The sequence below is a fragment of the Centruroides vittatus genome, unplaced genomic scaffold (genome assembly GCF_030686945.1).
Source record: "Centruroides vittatus isolate TY-2023 unplaced genomic scaffold, ASM3068694v2 contig_8, whole genome shotgun sequence".
Taxonomy (NCBI): Eukaryota; Metazoa; Arthropoda; class Arachnida; order Scorpiones; family Buthidae; genus Centruroides; species Centruroides vittatus.
In genome coordinates, this window is record NW_027122517.1 from 219347 (window position 1) to 239466 (window position 20120).

At 39.0% G+C, this 20120-nt stretch overlaps 2 protein-coding genes across 3 annotated transcripts in view; both read right to left on the minus strand.

Moving 5' to 3' along the window:
• Positions 1-10739, minus strand: part of LOC136981994 (ras-like GTP-binding protein Rho1) — a 58021-nt gene extending 47282 nt beyond the window's left edge. The window contains exon 1 of one of the 2 annotated variants that reach the window (XM_067278423.1): positions 10489-10659. In XM_067278423.1, the coding sequence (XP_067134524.1) occupies positions 10489-10644 (156 nt within the window). In that variant the 5' untranslated portion in view covers positions 10645-10659. Of the gene's footprint in view, positions 1-10488 lie in introns of both variants that reach the window. The other variant, XM_067278422.1, reaches the window with a different exon arrangement.
• A 5248-nt stretch (positions 10740-15987) lies between these two features.
• Positions 15988-20120, minus strand: part of LOC136981990 (fat-like cadherin-related tumor suppressor homolog) — a 461240-nt gene continuing 457107 nt past the window's right edge. Inside the window, 1 exon segment of the mRNA XM_067278416.1 lies at positions 15988-20110. Coding sequence (XP_067134517.1) covers positions 19434-20110 — 677 coding nt within the window. The 3' untranslated portion in view covers positions 15988-19433.

A 20120-nucleotide genomic window follows, 5' to 3' on the forward strand; every position in this document is an offset into this window, starting at 1 on the left:
CCTCCTGAAAAAATGAGTTCACACCGTACAATAAGCCGTGTGGTGTGAACTCATTTTTCAGGGGGGGAGTCGACTTATCAGAATTCTAAAAAGTGTGAAACAGAAAAAGTATGTTGATTTATCCAGTGGTGACGAGTTAAATGACGTCCAGTAAACCGAGTTTTTTAAGGTTAATAACATTAATGCCTGCGTAAGTCGGCAGGGACCACAAAAAATTTACTACGTAACCGACGAGTGACGAGTTATCCGGGTGTCGACTTATGCAGAGTTGACTGTATAAACTTCCTTTTTAATGTGTAACATAAACAAAGTTATAAAATGTCAAAATGTTAGCACCAGTAGAATTGTTACAATATAATGTTCAGTAAGTTTTATTTTGCATGTTTGTGAAACAGTGATGCCTTAGTTATTAAACTCCTCTGCCGTTATTGACCTCTCCCATTATTAAATTTTTTCGCATACCCCAGGAATACATGTACTGTACCTCCAATTGGGAATTGCTGGTTTACAGTGATGTATGAATTAGCATCCCTATATTGTTTTAGAACAAGTTCAGTGGTTATTGTTTGCAGTGTTTGTATCAGTTACTAAAAATGTTATTTATGGTAAACAAGCTGTTACCTGTGACTTTGCCCGTGCAGATTTTGCAAGCAAACATCGTTCAGTATTTCTACAACCATAGTAATTGTTATATTATACCTACTGCTGAGAATGATGAGAATTGCTGAGAATCAAACGAATTGTTTCAATTTGATCAATTTTCTGGAATGTTTATAATCATTCTATAATTGAACCAATATGCAATAACAAATTTGAATTTAAAACAGTTCGAACATTTGGTTAAAAAATCGAAATATATAAAAATATTTATAGCAATGTCTGAAATGTTATCAATTTAATACACCTAAGTACTCTATGAAGACTAAATGTAGTAGAAAACAAAAAATTACATCTAAAATAGTACGGTAAAAGCCATTCTTCGGGTTAAGCCTTAATGCTCTACCTCTCCCCTGCGGAGGAATTTCGAAAAATCCCTTCTTAGTGTGCATTTTTATGATGTACTCTAACTGTGTACCAAATTTCACCTCTAAGTTTAGCAGTTTACTCTGGGCAATGATGAATCAATCACTCAGTCAGTCAGTCAGGACAAGTAATTTTATATATTTAGATTTTACTATTTTTGTTACATAAAGGTATGTAGAGTTTGGATGTTTGTTCTCATTTATATAATTGTTTACTAAGTTTATTGCATCATTGCAACATGTACTGAAGAGGGGGTAAAGCCCAAAATGCATTTACAATAAGTGGGAATGAAAAAAAAATATTTTGGATGATATTGTCATTTGCTTAGTCCTTGTATGTCAGAAGAAATTAACTGTTCACATCAGGTTTTGAAAAATACTTTTTTTAATTCTCTAAATTTATGATGTATTTCTAAATTAATCAATGTTATAACGCAATTCATAATAGTGAAATTTAAAATCCTTTACTGCTGTTGAATTAAAGTTTTTGAAGTGTTTGATTTTGGACTCAGAAGTTCAACATAGAATTCAACGTGGATGGTTGAACTGGAGGAAGTTGTTATGTGTTATGTGACAAGAAAGTTAGCTGCAAACAGAAAGATAAATTGTACAAATCAGTTGTTAGACCTGCAATGTTGTATGGAGCTGAGACATGGACAATCACAAAAGCCCAAGAAAGAAAGATGGAGGTGGCAGAGATGAGAATGTTGAGATGGATGTGTGGAGTGTCAAAGGAAGGATAGAATAAAGAATTATTTTATTACAGGTTCTGTTAAGGTGGGCCCCTTGAGCAAAAACATGCAAGAATGCAGGTTGAGGTGGTTTGACCATGCAGAACAAAGTAGTAAAGATTATGTCAGAAAGAGGGTCAGAAACTGGTTGTGAAAGGAAGGAGAAACACCAAGGCTGCATTGAAAAGATAAAGTGGGGAAGACCTGAATCAGAGAGGATTAAGAGAGAAGATGCCCTTGATAGGAAGAAATGGAGGAAGCATATTAGATAGGGTTTATACAAAAACCGACTTTTAAAAAACCAGTTTTCGAATCTCAACTTCTCGACGAAACAAGTTTTTGAATTTTCACTTCCCCCCAAAAATGGAGTTAAGGAATATTTATAACTTTTTTAAAAACTTTTTAATTTATTCAGAGTGTTAGTTAGGAGAGCATGTACATACCTTCCAGTTGGAGGGACACAACAATTGAACAACAGAATCTGGAGCACATTGCGATGGCACATGGTTACAAAAAAGAAATAATATGGGGGTTAGCGCATGCCTATTCCAGACAACATGATAAGCATAGTACATCCAATACACAAAGAGCTTGCAACCAAGATCGAGATTAAGACCCAGACAGCAGATGCACCACTGTTGAGTACAACCAATGATTTCAGGCTTTATATAAAGAAATTGCAATCGAAACTAACACCAAATTAACATACTGAAAGTCCCCACTATATATACATTATTACGCAATGCAAAAGACAAACAGGATGATCTCAATGCTCTGGGAGTATACAGTATTCTGGTGAGAAATGGCAGGTTTAGGCGTGAAATGATGTACTGTACATCTGCCCCACTAAACATTCCATCGAACAGAGAGTCAAGGAGCACAAATACAACATAGACCATGCTCACTACACCAACACCCTATCCACTTATGCCACCGACCCAGAAGTTCACATGGACCTATACAACGCCAGAGTGATAAAAAGAGCCTTTCAAACTGACCACACCAGGGCCCTAGAAGCCCTTGAAATATACAGGGCCGGCAGGATAGGGAGATACATAAACTCCAAAGACGGAAACACGCTTTCATATGCTTGGCACTACTTATGTGAAGAGCAAGAAAGAGCCAATGCCGCACAGCACATGCATATCTTCGAATTTTATTTTAAAACTCAACGTTCAAAAGTGTTTTAAAAAACCGTTCTAAGATTGGAATCCAGTCTTCATTTAACCCGAAGCAGACCTTACGTGAGGCCGAAAAACGTTTGTGTCCCAAAATCTAAGAAGTACCAGGGATAAAGGTTCATCAAGCGTGATAAGAAGAAACAATTACAATAAAGAATTTTTTCCATCTATTTTAAACATCTAGGATCCGTACTTTCTAGCAATTCGGCATTAGCTTTTATTGTTTACCCCATATTTTCAGTTGAAACTAACTTAACGTAACAGAATATTTGCCACACATAATCCATATGTAAAAGTTCGACTACCCATGAAAAATTATCTCCCTTATATTTAATTATTAACTCACACACTTCTTTGAGGAATTTAAATTTAACATTATTAAATTAATAAATATAACATACCGTATATCTCGGCGGATAAGATGACCTTCAGATAAGACGAGGCATAAATTTTTCTCAAAGTTTTATAGTTTCAGCTTATATCTGTCCTATAAGACGACCCCAAACTATGAACGACCTATGAATTTAGTTTAGATCAGCGATCATCATTTGAATAATAATACCGTATAACGTATACGGAATTATGTCCTATTTGTAATTTTTCAAATGAACAAATTTATTTTCTTGCATCTGGCAGCACTGCCTTGCGATTGTTGCAAGCATTCGCACTGATTTGGCATTCGGGTAATGACCTTGACTATTCACAAAAACTGTCGTACGGGCTATTCTATTTTGTGCACATACCCTACTTGCTATTAGTAAATAATTATGGTTTGTCCAGTTTTTTTATAATGGTTTAAATTTATATAAATTTCAATCTAATTTTTTGTATCTGTCCTATAAGACGACCGCGGATTTTAAGGGCCCTTTTTTATGATTCAACTATCGTCTTATCCGCCGAGATATACGGTATACAATAATTTTAATCAAAATAATTCAAAGGATTTTGAGAATGTAAAAAATGAAAAATTTCCACAGCAATGCAAATGTGCAAATGTTTGAAGGATTTTAAAAAAATTCAATATTTGAAACATTTGAATTCTGCATTATCATATTTTTAATTGGTCCGACAACGCATGAATAAAATACACATTATCGAACAATACCAATCTGAGCCACTCAGCTCCAAACTGCATTTGTACGAAAATTACGTCATCATAACATTTAATGAAAAACACAAGAGTGCAAAAATCCAAATTTCCTAAAAAACATTTTTTTATCATGTCTATTAAGTTTTATTCTTTGTATTTTAATCTTTTGTTACAGGCATCATTTTTGGGGGAGGATATCATCTTATGACACTTGTTTTGTATATGCAATAAATAAATAGATACAAATAGATAAATATAAATTAATAAATTTATAAAATTGTGTGTAAAAAACTATCTGTTTTTTCAGTTTAACAAAATTATTCAAATCAGAAAAATTTTTAATTCCCATAGAAAACATTTGAATAGTTCATCCTATTTTTTATTACAGATTGTTACTTACTATTGTAGTTTATTATTATTATCAAAAAGGAGGATGAAGTTGCATCAAGAACCTCAAAAAAATAACAAAACACTAATACATATTAGTTTGGCAAACAGATCACAGGATCGACGACTCTCCACATGACTAAAAAAGTAATAGGGAACACAGCCCAAATTGAAGCCCTTTGCCACACACAATCAGACTCTTGCCATTAGTTTGTTAAGGGTACAAGCATAATCTTAAGAACAACCACTGTAACATACTTTTGTAGTATACTTAAGTAACTTGGAACATATATAATAGAATTACACGATTAGAACAAAAATTAAAGATAATATGAATTTAAAAAATAATATTTCTTGTAAGTAAATAGGGTACAATGGTCTTTAAACCCACCAGTACACACACCAACTTCCTTTCGGAAACAAAGCACCATCGCCACTCTTTCCATATGTTCGGCAACTGTCGAAGACCATTTTAAACACAATGTACACTGTACATCAATGTAATGCAGATAAGCAAACATTTCGGCATCGGCAAACGTGGCAAATAATTTCCGGCCGGTCGAAACATAACCTTTCGTAATATTGTAATAAAGAATAAAAAATAAAACAGTAACACTTTCCACTTCAAACAGTGTGTGGAAAGAACGCCCTAAACCTAAAATACATGGCATCTAGGGATTGCAATTGCTAAATCCCCCATCCAGTAATCCAGCTGGATCCAGTGCATTCTTCGGCCTGCTGGTTCAGCACCTGGTGCTGGATCCAGCGCTGCGGATCTGCAAATACTCAATTAACTTTCTAAATAATGGTGCAAAAGTCTACGTTGTCGAGGTTGCCGCTTTGCTACGTGCGCTATCGCTCGGTGGCAAAAGTGACGTTGCCGTTCAGTGTGGGACTTGCTATACCCCCTCTCTATACTGCACCGCCCACCTTTTTACCTCTGCTGATCTAATTGCCAGTTGACTTTTGTGGCCGTGCGCCTTATTTTGTATATTTTTGTATATATTACTCTTAGTATTTAGTCCATTTTCTTCCTCTTCGTTAGTTCTTTTGTCCATCTTTTTCTAGAAACTTCTGTCTTCCCTAACCCTTCCCTGTTCAAATGGGGGTGACCTAATTAGAATACAAAGAAGAGGTGGTAGCCTGGGGGCTAAGTGGAGGAGAAGAGGTCACTTTTTGACTGAGACGTCCAAGGGACAGGATGTATTGTGAAGATCTCCAGGTTGTTCTAGCATCAACTGGAGGACAAAGGACGGTAAGCCGAAGCCAACGTTCGTGAGAAATCCGAAGTATATTCTGATATAGGAACTTCGAAAAACTTTATTGGGAGGATTGGAGAGACGTCCAAAATCAACAACACTGAAAATTATCAATCTAGTATTCGCAACCATCACCCCAAGATCGTCGACACTTTGGGTACCCATTCTTTTCTATCATACTTCCAACTATCCTATTGTCTATCTTTTCTTCCCTATCTTTTTTAGTCATATAAGTAGTTTTAAGTAATTAGTCTTAGTCCTTATATTTTGTAACGCGCTGAATATTCTTTTGTCGCGAGGTCGCATAACGATCCTATCCGAGCATCTGCCGGAATTATATGTGGAAAGGGTTATTATTGTAAAAACGAGGAGTGTCGGAAGTGTAAAAAAATCCTGCAAAGTAAATAAACACGGGTGACGAGAACAGAATTTTGTGTTTTATTCCATTGTGAATCACTCACCACGTGCATATCCTACACTTTCCACTCTCGCTAAATAAAGTGTCTTCGCACTAAATAAAATAAGTAACTCCTCTCCTAGTCCTGGTGCATAATTCTAATTTACAGTCGGTTGTGACGTCAATGAATCACGTGACAAAACAATTTATGATTGTTCGATGACCCCGAAATCAACTAGCGTAGAGGCAGAAAGGGCCTTCTCCGCAGCAGGATATATATGTAATTCATTAAGAAGTAGGTTGGGAGACAACACCATCAATACCATTTGTTTCTTGAGATCCTACTTCCAGAAAAGTCAAAAAAAAAAAAAATAAAAAACAGAAGTGATTGATTTAATTTTATTTAATCCTTTAAAATACTTTATTCAAGACAAGACTAATATTTTATAACTTCTACTCTAGTTCTATTAAGTATGAGTTTTTAACTTTAATTCTATAAGTGGTTAGTGGGCTACGACAAGCAATTTTATTTGAAAATTAGTGAGAAACTGAGACTACCTAGTTAGTTAAATAGTTAATTAAATTAATGAGTATCAATATCTTAGATATATGATGATATGAATGTATGTGATTCATGATTGTGATAATAATAACTGACTACTACTTTACTAACACTAATAATTAAATTACTTATAAATAACTACAGACTGATATGTAGAGCCTATATAAGAAAACTGGTAAGACTGATAGCCACTTAGCCACTGATTATCCATCCTTACATTGTTATTAATATAATATATTAGTATAAATTAATTAGTAGTATTACCTTTGCTATTATTTAACTTAAAGATTACATTAAATGTTTAGTTAGATTATAATTATAAAGTTAATTATCTCTATCTCAAGTGTTAAACCGAACCAAAGTTAAGTTTACTACCTAAATGTGTAAGAAGTTTTACTGATTTATAGTGACCAGTCTAAATAATAAAAGTTTCTTAAGTATTTTATAAAAAAATGTTTTCTTCATGTATCTATCCAGCAATTTATGGTATTTTTAAAAGAATTTTTTAAAAATTCTTTTAAAAATACCATAAATTGCTGGATAGATAGATAGATAACACTTTATTGCACCAAAAATACATCCGTGCTGGTTCCAACTGGAATGATGTTGGTCCAGCAAAAATCCAGCTGGATTGAAAACACTGCTGGATTGCATTCCCCAATGGCATCGTCATTAACAATAAAAACAATTTTCGAATCACTATTAATTTTATTTTAATCCTCACATCCAAATCACGTAAGACTATTATATACGTATTACATCACTTAAGGAGAGCTAGGGAATATAAGTTAATCGGTTGTCCTTAAAAAATTCTACCAGAATTCAAGAGTTGCAATTTAGAGAAAAATGATAAACCAAGCACCATTAGAATACGTAATTAAAAACACAAAAATAATATATAGACTTATATAAGGCATTGATTAGGTAAACAAAATCACCAGTCAGATAAAACTGGCATACTCCAGAGTAGGTTAGTTACAAACCATTTAAGCCACCCACATGCGTAACTTCATACACGAAAATTCAAAAACATAAGGAAAGCGACAGCCATAACCATGCCGAATAAATTTGATTCTCAAAGATTCGGGTTTAAAATACACACCATTTCTGACAAATTACGTCGGGTTAAACAATCTTTTGGTAAACTTAGGAGCGTCTTGGTCACGAGACCATAGAGTGGGCAAAGAAAGCAGATTTTTACACAAAGTAGTATTTTCCTAGCAAATACTGCTCCGAAACACGTCGAATTTACCACATTAGTAAGATCTCTCTTTTTTTTAGTCTGGTCAAATTTGATTTTCTTTTCCTTCGGACGGCAAATACCCGTCCGAAACACCCTTCAAGAGTAATTATTCTGAAAATGTCAGTCCGCATCGACCTAGAATGGGGGGTCACCAAACTTTTTTCACGATGGACCAGATAACAGAGAACGACAAGCACGAGGCCGAGTAACTGTTTTGTTCAATATAGTATAGGATACACAAAAAATAAAAAAACTAACATCTATATATTTACAATACACAAACATGATTGCAGCAAGCCAATAATGACTTTTCTTAGAAACTTATTTGCAGATACACAAAAAAGCATTCCGACATCCAAAGTGGCAAAAAGTTGCAGAATTTTTTATTTCACCGATTTTTCTAAAATTTATATTACTGACAAATGCAAAAAATCAGATTGGACCATTTTTGGAATTTTTACTTACACTTATTTTAATTTTTTCAACATAGTTAGTTCATCTACAGTTTATGTAATTTCCATATAAATAATTACATTTTAGCTCATTTGTGGAACAGTGTGGCAACGGGCCAGACGAAGCGATCCGGACTGCCGTAGTTTGGAGATCCCTGACCCAGTACAATTTATACGATGCATTATATACGTGGCCGCACATTAACGTCCGCCGATCGTTAATTAATAGAATAATGGCAATGCGTCGAACCAGCTTAAAACACGTGGGACACAAGCACTTAATTAATAAGTGCGCCCGATTCCGATAATAAGCAAAGCCAGAAGTGTGGTAGCCAACAGTATCAATGCTTATAGTATAAAGTTTACCGAACTGTAGTTTTCTTCAAATAGATGTTTCTATAAATGACAAATAGAACAATTTTGTCAATTTCTTAGAACCCAAAAAAGTGTTTGGAGAAGTCTAGGCGAGACAAATGAGATTTTGATCTGGAAAAATTGAAAATCGTTTTTTATTTTACCAGATTTGGTCAACTTGTACACTAGACATATTTAAGAAAAGAGAAAGCGATAATGGCAAGACATAGATCGGAAAAGACAAAAATAAAATTGGAAAGTAAAACACGCCATTCTCAGATAGAAGCATAAAATTAGGAACCGGTTAACGGCAGCAGAAATGTAACTACCGTGGAGAAGTTGGAGCAAACTGCTCCAGGCGCCGGAATCACCAGGGCGCCAAGTTAGAAAAGGAAAAATAAAAACTCGTACAAACATCTGTAGAAAATTTTTGGATTTAATAATTAATCAATTAACTATTAGATTTGAATCCGTTCGACAATTATGCACTCTTTTAAAGTGCTTATCACCCGCACATCTCGTCGCGTCATCCGATAAAAATATTCTGCAAGGATCAGAATTTTTACAATCGGCACATCCCCCCGACATTTCGATTAGTTTTGGACCTCGACTGCTTCGATTTAAAACGCATTTTTATAGTCGGGTAAAAGAAATTACTTCTACGAGCCGAGTTGCCGAACTACTTTTAATTCACACCGCAGCCTCGAGTAGCTTTCCCGACATTACCGCAGCATGCCTTATTTTTTACATTTTAGCGGCAACGACGGCGACGGCGGAACGAAGTTTTTCGACACTAAAATTAATCAAAACTTATTTACGAAGCAGCGTGTCGCAACACCGCCTTAGCTCTGGCTACTATATCAATTGAAAAAACACCTTGTCGACTCGATCCGGAAAAAGCGATCGACCGAATTTCAAACGAAAAGCGAGAAAACAACAATCTCGAAGTTGTTTTATGTGTGTTTGTTAATTTTCGTCAGATGGCGATAATTATGTTTAATTAATTTTCTGAAGACAAAGTCCTTTTCGGAACATGGGACCACCATTTTTAAGTTCCAAACATTACACTTTTGGCGACTGACCTTTCCTTTTAGGCTACTGGCAAGTTGTTTTACGTATCATTATGTATTTGTTACGAAACTAAACTCGCATACATTTTGTCAATACACTTCATGTAATATGTAGTAAACATTATTAGGTACTCGGCACCAAAAGAATTATATTGTTTTATTATTATATTTATATTTATTAAATTGAATATCTCATTGTTGAAATGCCCGGAATCTCAAATAAATTGTTATTAAGTAAGATTTTAAATAGAAATAATTGGATATATGTTTTTAAATTAAACGTTCAAAATAAATTTCGCGAGACCTCTTCCGAGTAACAAGGGGACGCACCGATTCTACTTGCTCCAGGGCGCTGAATATGTAGTACGCCGCTGAACGTCAGGGAATTAAAAAGTGGCACGTTTGACGTTTCGATACACTTCCGATGTACGTGTGTGTTCACGCCGAGAAGTAAAAAAATTTCCCCGCCATAATTAAATTCTTTTAGATTAAGCAAATTCGAACGGCTCAGAGGTCGCCGCCGTCGATTTCATCGATCGCCGGAAATTACCTTTAATGGCCACGAGTCATTTGGCGTTTTCCCCGAATATTTTGGGCACGAGAAGTGGTGGCATTCCCCGGGAATAAAGGCAATTTTTTGCCAATTATCGGCACAGCCACCCGCGGACCACTCCCTCGGGCCTCCGTCGCCCCCAGCCCGGAGACGGGGACGAGGTGAGAGGAGAAAGAGAAAGACGGACCTGTTTGGAGTCGACCTCGATGTCGGCCACGTAGTTTTCGAAGACGGTGGGAACGTACACTTCCGGGAACTGGTCCTTGCTGAAGACGATGAGAAGACAGGTCTTGCCGCAGGCTCCGTCCCCTACGATGACCAATTTCTTCCGAATGGCCGCCATGCCGACGACAGAAGATAAAACTCGATCGGATCGATCCGGAAGAGACTTTCCAAGATGGCCACCGCCAACGCCTCCGGCCACCTGGCGACCCGACCTTTCTAAACGTTCGGACTAATTTTATGAAAACCTCGGCGGAAGACAGCCGATGCCCGTACGACCGAAGGAAAGGAAAAGTACGAAAGCTAGAGGCGTCTGTCTTTCTAATTTTTAAACGGCAGGAAAAAGGAAGAGAAATCGTCCACCAGGGGGCAGGAACAAGACGTTGTGACTAGAAACAAATAGCTTGTATAAGCTATTTGCTAGAAATAAACGCTTTTTCGAAGTTGGAATGGACGTGGTTAACTCCGCCGGAAAAAATTTCTATAAATACTTCGATGTCTTTGTTTCATTTTCACCGCGAACAGCGTGACTTAACGACGTCGGCTTGGATTTCTAACGCTTAATTCGTCCGACGTCGACCGTCGACACGCTTACGAAAAATCCGAAGCTAGTTCGTTCCGGTCGCACACGGAACAAATGGACGGGAGAATGAAAGAAACTTTGTTTGACATTTAGAAAATACCAGTGGCGTGCCGTGACATTTGATGATAGGGAAGCCGTGTTTCTGTAAGAAGCCGACTTCCAGGGTCAGTCAGTTAATTGCGCATCAGTGATGGCCTAGGGCAGCGATGGCGAACCTTTTTGAGTCCGCGTGCCATATTGTAAGCATACTTAGCTTTAAAGATGTTAATGCGTGCCAATGTCTTAGACTTCGAATAATATTTAAAGATAGACGGCCGGATGGCCGAGCGGTAAAAGTGGCAGCCTACCGCTCTGGGGGACCCGGGATCGAATCCGAACGGGTCGAATAATCCCCAGGAATTTTTCGGGGGGTGGTCCGTTCGGATATGTCGGGCCCCGTCCCTCACCACCCGGTCGCCCCATTGTGGGCCTGGCCGAACCCATAATGGGCCTACTAAAAGAGGCCCTCTTAGTGCCCACAGGGCGGAAAGAGTTAAAAAAAAAAAAAAAAAAAAATATTTAAAGATATTAAACGAATACGCTTTAATTCGAATAAATGTAAAAAATCTGATTGAAAAAAGGATGATCGGGTGATAAACAGAAAGGATGATTGAAAAGGACAGAAATCATATCATACATTACGTGCCAGATGATTTCTCTTACGTGCCACTTTGGGCAAGCGTGCCATCCCTGGCCTAGGGTCCATTCGTACGTGCGTGGTGGCAGAAGAGACGTATCTGACAAAAATCGACAAAAAAGAAACAAAATAAACATATACTATGTACAAAATAGTTTGCTTTAGGACAATAAACCGTTCGGACGTCCTGGGAGTGGATGTGGTTCTTTGATCGATGGTCCCGGAACAGCGGCGTTGACGAGTCTGTAAGGCTCGGGGAGACTTCGTCCGTTGGCGTCGGGGACACGGTCTAAGTCCGCACAACTGTGGGCACTAAGAGGACCTCTTTTAGTAGGCCCATTATGGGTTCGGCCAGGCCCACAATGGGGCGACCGGGTGGTGAGAGACGGGGCCCGACATATCCGAACGGACCACCCCCGAAAAATTCCTGGGGATTTCTCTACCCGTTCGGATTCGATCCCGGGTCCCCCAGAGCGGTTGGCTGCCACCTTGACCGCTCGGTCATCCGGCAGCTACGGGTTACGGGTTGGCACAATAGACGAGAAACTGTTTTTTTTTTTTTTTTTTTTTTTTTTGCGCGTCGGCACGCGGCGTTTTGGTTATTCGGAACGTTAACAGAGTGCCAGGTGTCCTAGATTGTCGGAGATTATATCGATCTCCGTTCTTTCTTTCGTCCATATGATTGGTCGTTCTCCCTCAATCACGCTTCTCGAGTGGTCGGTCCCCGGTTACTGAACGTAACGACTCTTACCCGAAACGCGAGAAAAGTCAAAATCGAAGACGAATTCGATCTTCCACCAATCGTAGGACGACTTCCTTCCGCGATTTACGGTTTCTGTCCGGCAGTTTGATATAAACGATGGGTGTCCGACTGCAAACGACTTTTACCTATGTTTTTTTAAACTAATAAATTTTTCTCTAAATTAACCGTTTTTCTCGCGTCTTTCGTGACGGGTCAGACCCGTCCTGTACATGACATTTCCATAAAAGTTTTAAACAAATACTAGAAATGACAAAAATAAACAATTTACGTATTTTAGTTGTAAAATACAAATAATACACACACAATACAAATTGGTACGATACAAACAATGATAGAAAAACTTGTTGTTTTAATTTTTTACAAACGAACTCTATTCGGCGATTTCTTCCTCCAAGTCGTTAATTACTTTATCGTAAAAGTCGTCGGTCGTGGACTCCGTCGACGTATTTGAAAGGTCTTTTTCTATCGAAAGCGACGCCAGCGACGACCATTTTTCCTCCGACCGAGTGAGTGTTCCTGGCCGATGTACGAATTCGCTCAGTGGTCGAAAAACTGCGCTCGACAGACCCACCGGTAGATGCTATCGTAAATATTAAATCGTATAATTCTTTTAGCACGTCTTTGTTCGGATCGACATTAATTATAAAATGTTTTATGTCTAAGAGTTACTCGTCGATATATAATAGTCCGGACACGAATATAAATACTGCGATTCGCTACGTAATTTAGATAAATCAAAAAATTTCCCATAAAATTTACTTAAATTAAAGAATTAAAACACTCTTGAAAAAATTGTTAATAATTTTAATATTATGAAAAAGTGATAAAAATTCTAAAGATTTTGTCTGAAAATCTGTCAATTTAATTACGGTATAATTAAAAGAAAATTATAATTAAATATAACTTTGCAAAAAAAGCTACATAAAAATAACATTGAATACTCTTTACTTTTTAAATCTTAAACAATTCACTTAGGTAGCTCCCTACCCAGTGGCTAAGGGATAGAAGCGTTGGAAGCGTTACGCGTGTGTAGCTTCCACCGGCTAAAGGTTGGTGCTCTGTAAAGCGCATGCGCCAATGCCTATAATCTGGTTGTTAAGAAGCTGACCAGGTTTCGACAATACAACGCTTCCATTCTGCCACTGATATTCGAATATACATTAGCGATCTTATCGATTTTTTCACGTGTAGTATAGAAATTTGTAATAAGATATATAATGCGGTTATAATAATATATTAATTTTAATTAATCCAAAATAAGTTTAAATATGAAAATAATCGCGCAATATGTATTTATTTTTTAGAAAATACAAGGGAAGCGGCGCTTCCACCGCTTCCTTTCCTACGAGTAACAAGAAGGCGTCGATTAACTACTACGGCCCGCGGAAATAACGTAAAATTTATTTTGGCCCACGTTATAAGAAAGGTCGCCCACCGCAGACTAGATTTATAACTTAACCCAACCGATAGAAATTTACTGGTATGTTTTTACGATAGTTCCGTATAGTTGACAGGAGTTTTAAAAAAATCCATTAAAATATTTGATATATTTATTCCGCTCTCCCGTCTTATATTACTTACGGATTTCGATGTTAAACCGCTGATATTACGATTTAGTACGTCCCATCCGTAAGTGGATGCAGAAAAAACGTGTACAATTCTAGTAGTGTAAAAATTAACTGTTACTTTGGCAGCATCTTTTACAACCAAATTTAATGAACGAGACGTACAACGGTACAAAAAAAGCTCTAGAATTTATTTTCTTTAAATTCACGATTTACGTATCGGTTGTCGTAAAAATTTCTTTCCACTTCTTTCCCGAGACTACGGATATTCGAGTACAAAGTAACCGGTTTCGACCTATTTCTACTTAAGAAGTAGTTAAATAATTAAGCGATTAGGGAATTAGAAACATAAATAAAACCCCGACGAGAGCCGAAATTTTACTTAAACGGAAGCTTAACCCAACCGATCTCTCGCCGAGTACGGCGGGGTCCGTTCTCTTCGTAATATTAGACGTAATAAAGACAGAAATTTTCCCAGTTTGACGAGAGTGACCGAAAAGTCGTAAATTTTGGAAATTTCCGCGGACACTCGGTCCTAAAACGAATTATTTAGAAAACGAACGACGGACAATCCGTTAAGTTTAACGTATTCAGATTTTTACTGCTACGGCGAGAAACGTTTAAAGTCTACGACAACCCCGTGGCGTCCTTCGATATATACTAGTGACGCGACAAAAGAGGCATTCGACGTCGACCGGTATCGGCGCCCTCGGGATTTGGCACGCGCACACCTACCCGGACCGTCTCCGATTCCATTCGTTAGCCACCCGTTAGGGAGCTATTTCACTAAGAGGATTGTTTTAAGATTTAAAAAGTAAAGAATATTTTGTTATTTTTATGTACGTTTCTTCGCAAGGTTATATTTAATTATAAGTTTCTTTAAAAGTATATTCGTACGATCGAAGAATTTTTTGTACTAGGTAGGTATATTCGTCACGCATTTTGTTTTACCGAGTAAGTTTTTTTTTATAATTTTAATTTTAGCCTTATATCGTGGCTAGTGATTCAAAAATTTATTTCAAAAAAGTTTTGGCTCGAGACCGTATAACGAAAAAGAAAACGTTATTAAAAGAGAAAGAGCGATGCCGAAATTAAATATAAATACGTCGGCAAAAAAATTTCGACATTTTGACCATAAAATTTATGACGAATGACGATTCTTTCGTAAAGTTGAAGCAATTTGGAAATCGAAGCGGAATAGAATTTAACATTGGTAGACGATATAAAATAAATATCGAAAATTATAACGAGTTAATTACGATTAATAGATATATCTAAATTAATAGAAGTTATACGTTTTTTCTCGAAGCGAGAATTGGCATTTAGGGGCCGTAGGGCATTTATTGAATCTAATAACGGAGGAAATTATATTGAACTTTCTTATTTATTAAGTACGTCGGATAATCTATTAAAAATACATTTAAAGAAGTGTACGGTTTTTACTGGCTTATCGAACGAACGAATACGAACGGGCCCCGACGCGCAATTGATCGATTGCCCCCGTAAGTCGGCTTCTTACAGAAACACGGCTTCCCTATCGTCAAATGTCACGGCACGCCACTGCGTGTGACTAATATTATTTTGTTTTTTTATTTTGTGCAGGTTATAAGTTATAAATAAACAAACAACACTGACCCGATAACATTAAATGTAAATACCAAAATGATTAATTTATTGTGTTTTTGTTATTTCTTACTCCTGTTTTTAGGTCTTCGGTATTCGGCCGAATACCGAATAGTAACCGAATATTCGTTGCATCACTAGTACCCACATAACGAAAGGGAATGTAGGGAGAGTACGTGGTTTTGAATTTTGCACTAAGCCACTCACTTTGCAGGTTTTTTAAACTCTAACTATACAAAACAATACAACACACCTTTAGCTTTTATGAGTATTATTTATTTAATTTATTAGACATACACAAAAAACAATGTTTATTATAACCTTTTCTTACGCGTCTACTCTTGCCCCAACAGTGGAGCAAGAGTAGACGTGTCGATACGCACAAAATATCTTAATTTTTATATTAACAAGAATCACAAATTCTCCCGATCCTTCATAACCAGTACATTCATAATACCATACTTTACACTTCCTCTATTCTTCCGACGGAGGTTCTTTATAGTATTTTTCATTGCATATGCAACTTTGTTAACACAGTTTTTGCTTTTTTCAGAGATTACTTTTGGTAATTTGCTAGGAACTGTGCTGATTCCAGTAGTTGCTATTGGTGAAAACTTTGTTTAAATCTCAAAAAAGATGTTGAAATGCAGTTAGGATCCCGTAATTAATAACAAATAGACAAACGAGCAAAGTATATTTCTACCAGCAGATGAGCCCGGCGATTGCTCGAAAAAAGTAACGATAGCAAAGATCGGTTTTATTAGATTATAGCCAATCTTACTTGATTAGGTATCCTCTTCCGAGACTAATTAGAAAATTTTCAGATATCTGCTTACCACACCGGAATAATGATAATTAAGAGTAAGTGACGTTTTCGTAACTCTTTTCGAGTTCTTCTTCGGGATTACTTAATTCCAAAGATAAGTTGGATCTTCCAGAATCATTCATAAATATAAAATCGAACATTAAGACGAAGAGTTCGAATAAAGCGAACTTGTGCGCATGCGCTCGCTCCCCGTGTCAACTTTATATACTACGGAACAGTAAATATCGTTGAGAATTTTTAGAAGGGTCTAAAAATATGTTCGATTTTCTGCAAAAATGTAAAAAAAACCATCTAAAATAGTACAGTAAAACCCGAGTTCTTCGGGGTAAGCCTTAACCCTTTTCCACTTCCCCGCGGGGGGGAATTTCGAAAAATCCCTTCTTAGTGTACTGTACGTTCTCGTGACGTACCCTGTGTACCAAATTTCAACTTTCAACTCCTAATCGTTCGAGCTCTGCGCTAATTATTATTAACCCATCTCGATTATATATATACATTTAAATTGAATTTGCCGATCTTAATTTAACGAAATAGATAGGTTCAAGTAACAAAGCTAGTTAAACCAATTCCTCTTTATTAATACTGTGGGGCGGATCTGTACTCTTGTCCTAAGGGTACTTTTCACGTTACGTCGAATAAGTTAATGGTATCGTGTTTGCAGCGGTAAACGATTGGTATTAGTAACCGAGTTCTAAACAAAAAAATAAGGAGCCTTACTCTCGGCGATAGTAAAATCCTCCGTCAGCTTTATCCATTGATACGTTTAACGTTGCCAACACCACGTACGAGACAAAAAATGCAGTTCCTACACTCGTCCACATTCCCTCGAGTACTATTTAAAGGCCAGTATATCGCGGTAAAGCAAATTGCACAAAGATAAAACTCAAACGACCGCGGAAAACGTTAACTCGGACGTAAGATTGTTTGTCGACACGGCAGATAAAAGTTAAATTTTCGTTGGCTCGTTTATTATACCGGAAACATCCTACGATAAGGCGCGACAAGGCGAAAATAAACACGTAATCACCAGGGTCTGGAAAACGACAGCAATAACGATAGAAGGGTGTATCCACGCCCCGGGTAACGGGGCGACAAGACTCCAATATCTCCGCTAGGCGGCGTACGACATATCTTCGGGGGCAGGAAGCTTTTACATTACGTACAACAAGAAACCGTATTACGAAGAGGAGTGCCGCACGCCCGCCACACCGAAAGAGCGGTACCGGTCCTGGCTTAAATTCTTTAACCGGAAAATAGCAAATGTAAACGTTTATACCAACGATAGGCGTTTTACGTCAGACCGAAATTAGGAAGAGATGGGAGGTGCAATAAAAAGAGCGCCTTCGGTATGGGATTTCCCGTTCTTTTTTTAAAACGGGAGCCCCGTCTTTTGAGGCCGCGTCGTTAAATTCGTGGAAAGTCTTAAACGCGGATTAGTCCGGCGGAATTCTGAAAGAACGTTTCCGCTCTTTTTAACTTTAAACGGCCTCCGCGGAAACAAAATTCCAAAGATATAACACCCGCCTCCTTTTCCTACCCCCGTCCGGAAAATTTTCAAACTGTTCCTACGACTATCGCCGGGGTAGGCAAAGGATAATTTGAAAATTTGACCACTGGCGCGTATTTTATAACGGGTTTTTTTTCGGAAACCAGATTTTGGCCCGGGAAAACTTTTCGGCCCTCCCGGGATCTGGTGAACCAAAAAGATTCGGCCAATAAGAAACCGACGAGATTCCTCTTCCGCGCCCGCATCGTCGTCCAAAGGTCGAACCTACGCGAATCCCGGATGCCGGGCCGACCAGTTAATACCACGCACGGATTTGCGCCTAGAGGGTAAAAACGCGTCGAGCCCATCCGCCGGGTCTAATCGCGGGTGTTTAGCTTAAAATGTGAAAGTCGTTAAAATGTAAAAGAAAATGCCACGCGTTATACTGATATACAGGTAAAGATTTCTCGCACGTGTATATAACATGTACGCACGATCACGTTGGCTCGACGATGCCCCTTACTTCCAATAGAGTTCGTTCCAGGAGGCTGTTCGAACCCGAAACGGTCGGAAGTGGAATGGATTTTTCCCGGTAGAAATAACGGAAAGCCAATTAATGCCTTTCCGGATCCAGAACGATAAACTCGAACAACGGATACGCGTAACTGAAGGTAAAATTAAGGCGATTAAATGCCTTAACGGGCGAAAACGACAAATAAAACGGGTAAATACCATACAATACGACAAAAACTGCAACCGATGGCGCAGATTCCGCCGGGTGCGTACAGTACGCCAGGGTGATCTAGACCGGAGGACAAGGCCCCTTTTCCACGGGGAGCGTGGAGATAAAATCTATTTTCGCGTACAGTCCGGTGGAAAAACTACGATAAAGACTCTTTCGTAGGCGAATTTCCGACGGCAAAATTAACTGTTAGATATTTTCGGGGGGATGGCCTCCGATCTAGGATGCATATAACGTTAGGCGTTAGGTGGAGCGGCAGAGAGAGAGACACACAAAGAGAGATGGATGGAATGTCCGATGTATTCGACAGCCATATTTACATAAAGTGGCAATATACATAAAGTAGGTAGTAAACGACTCTTAAATATCTTCTACGCCCGTTTCGTCTACCGACGGAAATCGACGGACCCGATTCGAAAGGCAGTGGGTTTTCGGCGGATTCTCCGCTACAAAAATCGTAATAGGAAAGAATTTGGCAAAACGCGCGTCGGTATAAAGTCCAAGAGTTTAAAACGTCGGGCGACGATAAAAAAGTGCTAACGACTCCTTCCGTCTAACCTTCGGCTTATAAAAAGGCCGGCCGCCCACCCCCGGGGGCGACCGGAAGAAGAAGAAGAAGAAGAAGAAAGGAAGTTCGGACACCGCCTCACACGGCGGTGGACGCGGTCCTGTCTCGAAAGAGGCGGGGCAGCCGCCTGCCCGCCGCCTCGCAGTCGGCGTCGCTGTCGTCGATCTCGCAGACGGCGCCCGAAACGTCCGAGTAGGAGGCATCGGTGGAGGCGTAACCGCCCACCGACAGAGACAACGAATCCAGAGCCGAAGCGGGATCGCAGTTCTCCGTCTCGGGGTGGAAAGTCCGGCGTCCCTGACATGGGAATCCGTAGGGAACCACCTCGTCCTCGTCGCCGGGGCGGAGAGAGGAGTCGGGACTTGTGTCGGAGGAGGGGAAGTGGGCGGGCAGATACCTGTCGGGGTGGCTGCGGTACTTGTCGGGTGAGGGGGAGGGAGTGTCCACTCCGTCGTCCGCGAACTCCAGGTCGGACAGCAGCCGCCGGAAGTCGGGAGCGGTCGTCGTCCGGACGGCCTCCGTTTCTTCGTCGTTGTATTCCGAGTCACCGACGTAGGAGTCGGGAAGGTCGGGGTCCTCGGTTTCGGGTGGCGAATCCGGAAGGCGGGGCAGGTCGACCGGGGACCTTCCCCCCGCCGCCGGGGGAGGAGGTCCGAGGCGCCGGCCGTCGGCACGCGACTCTTGGGAACGTCGGCGGTGGGAAGCGTCGCGCCGGCCAGAATCTGCGGTCCAGTCCGAGTAGTCCCAGTGGAGATCTGCAAGAAA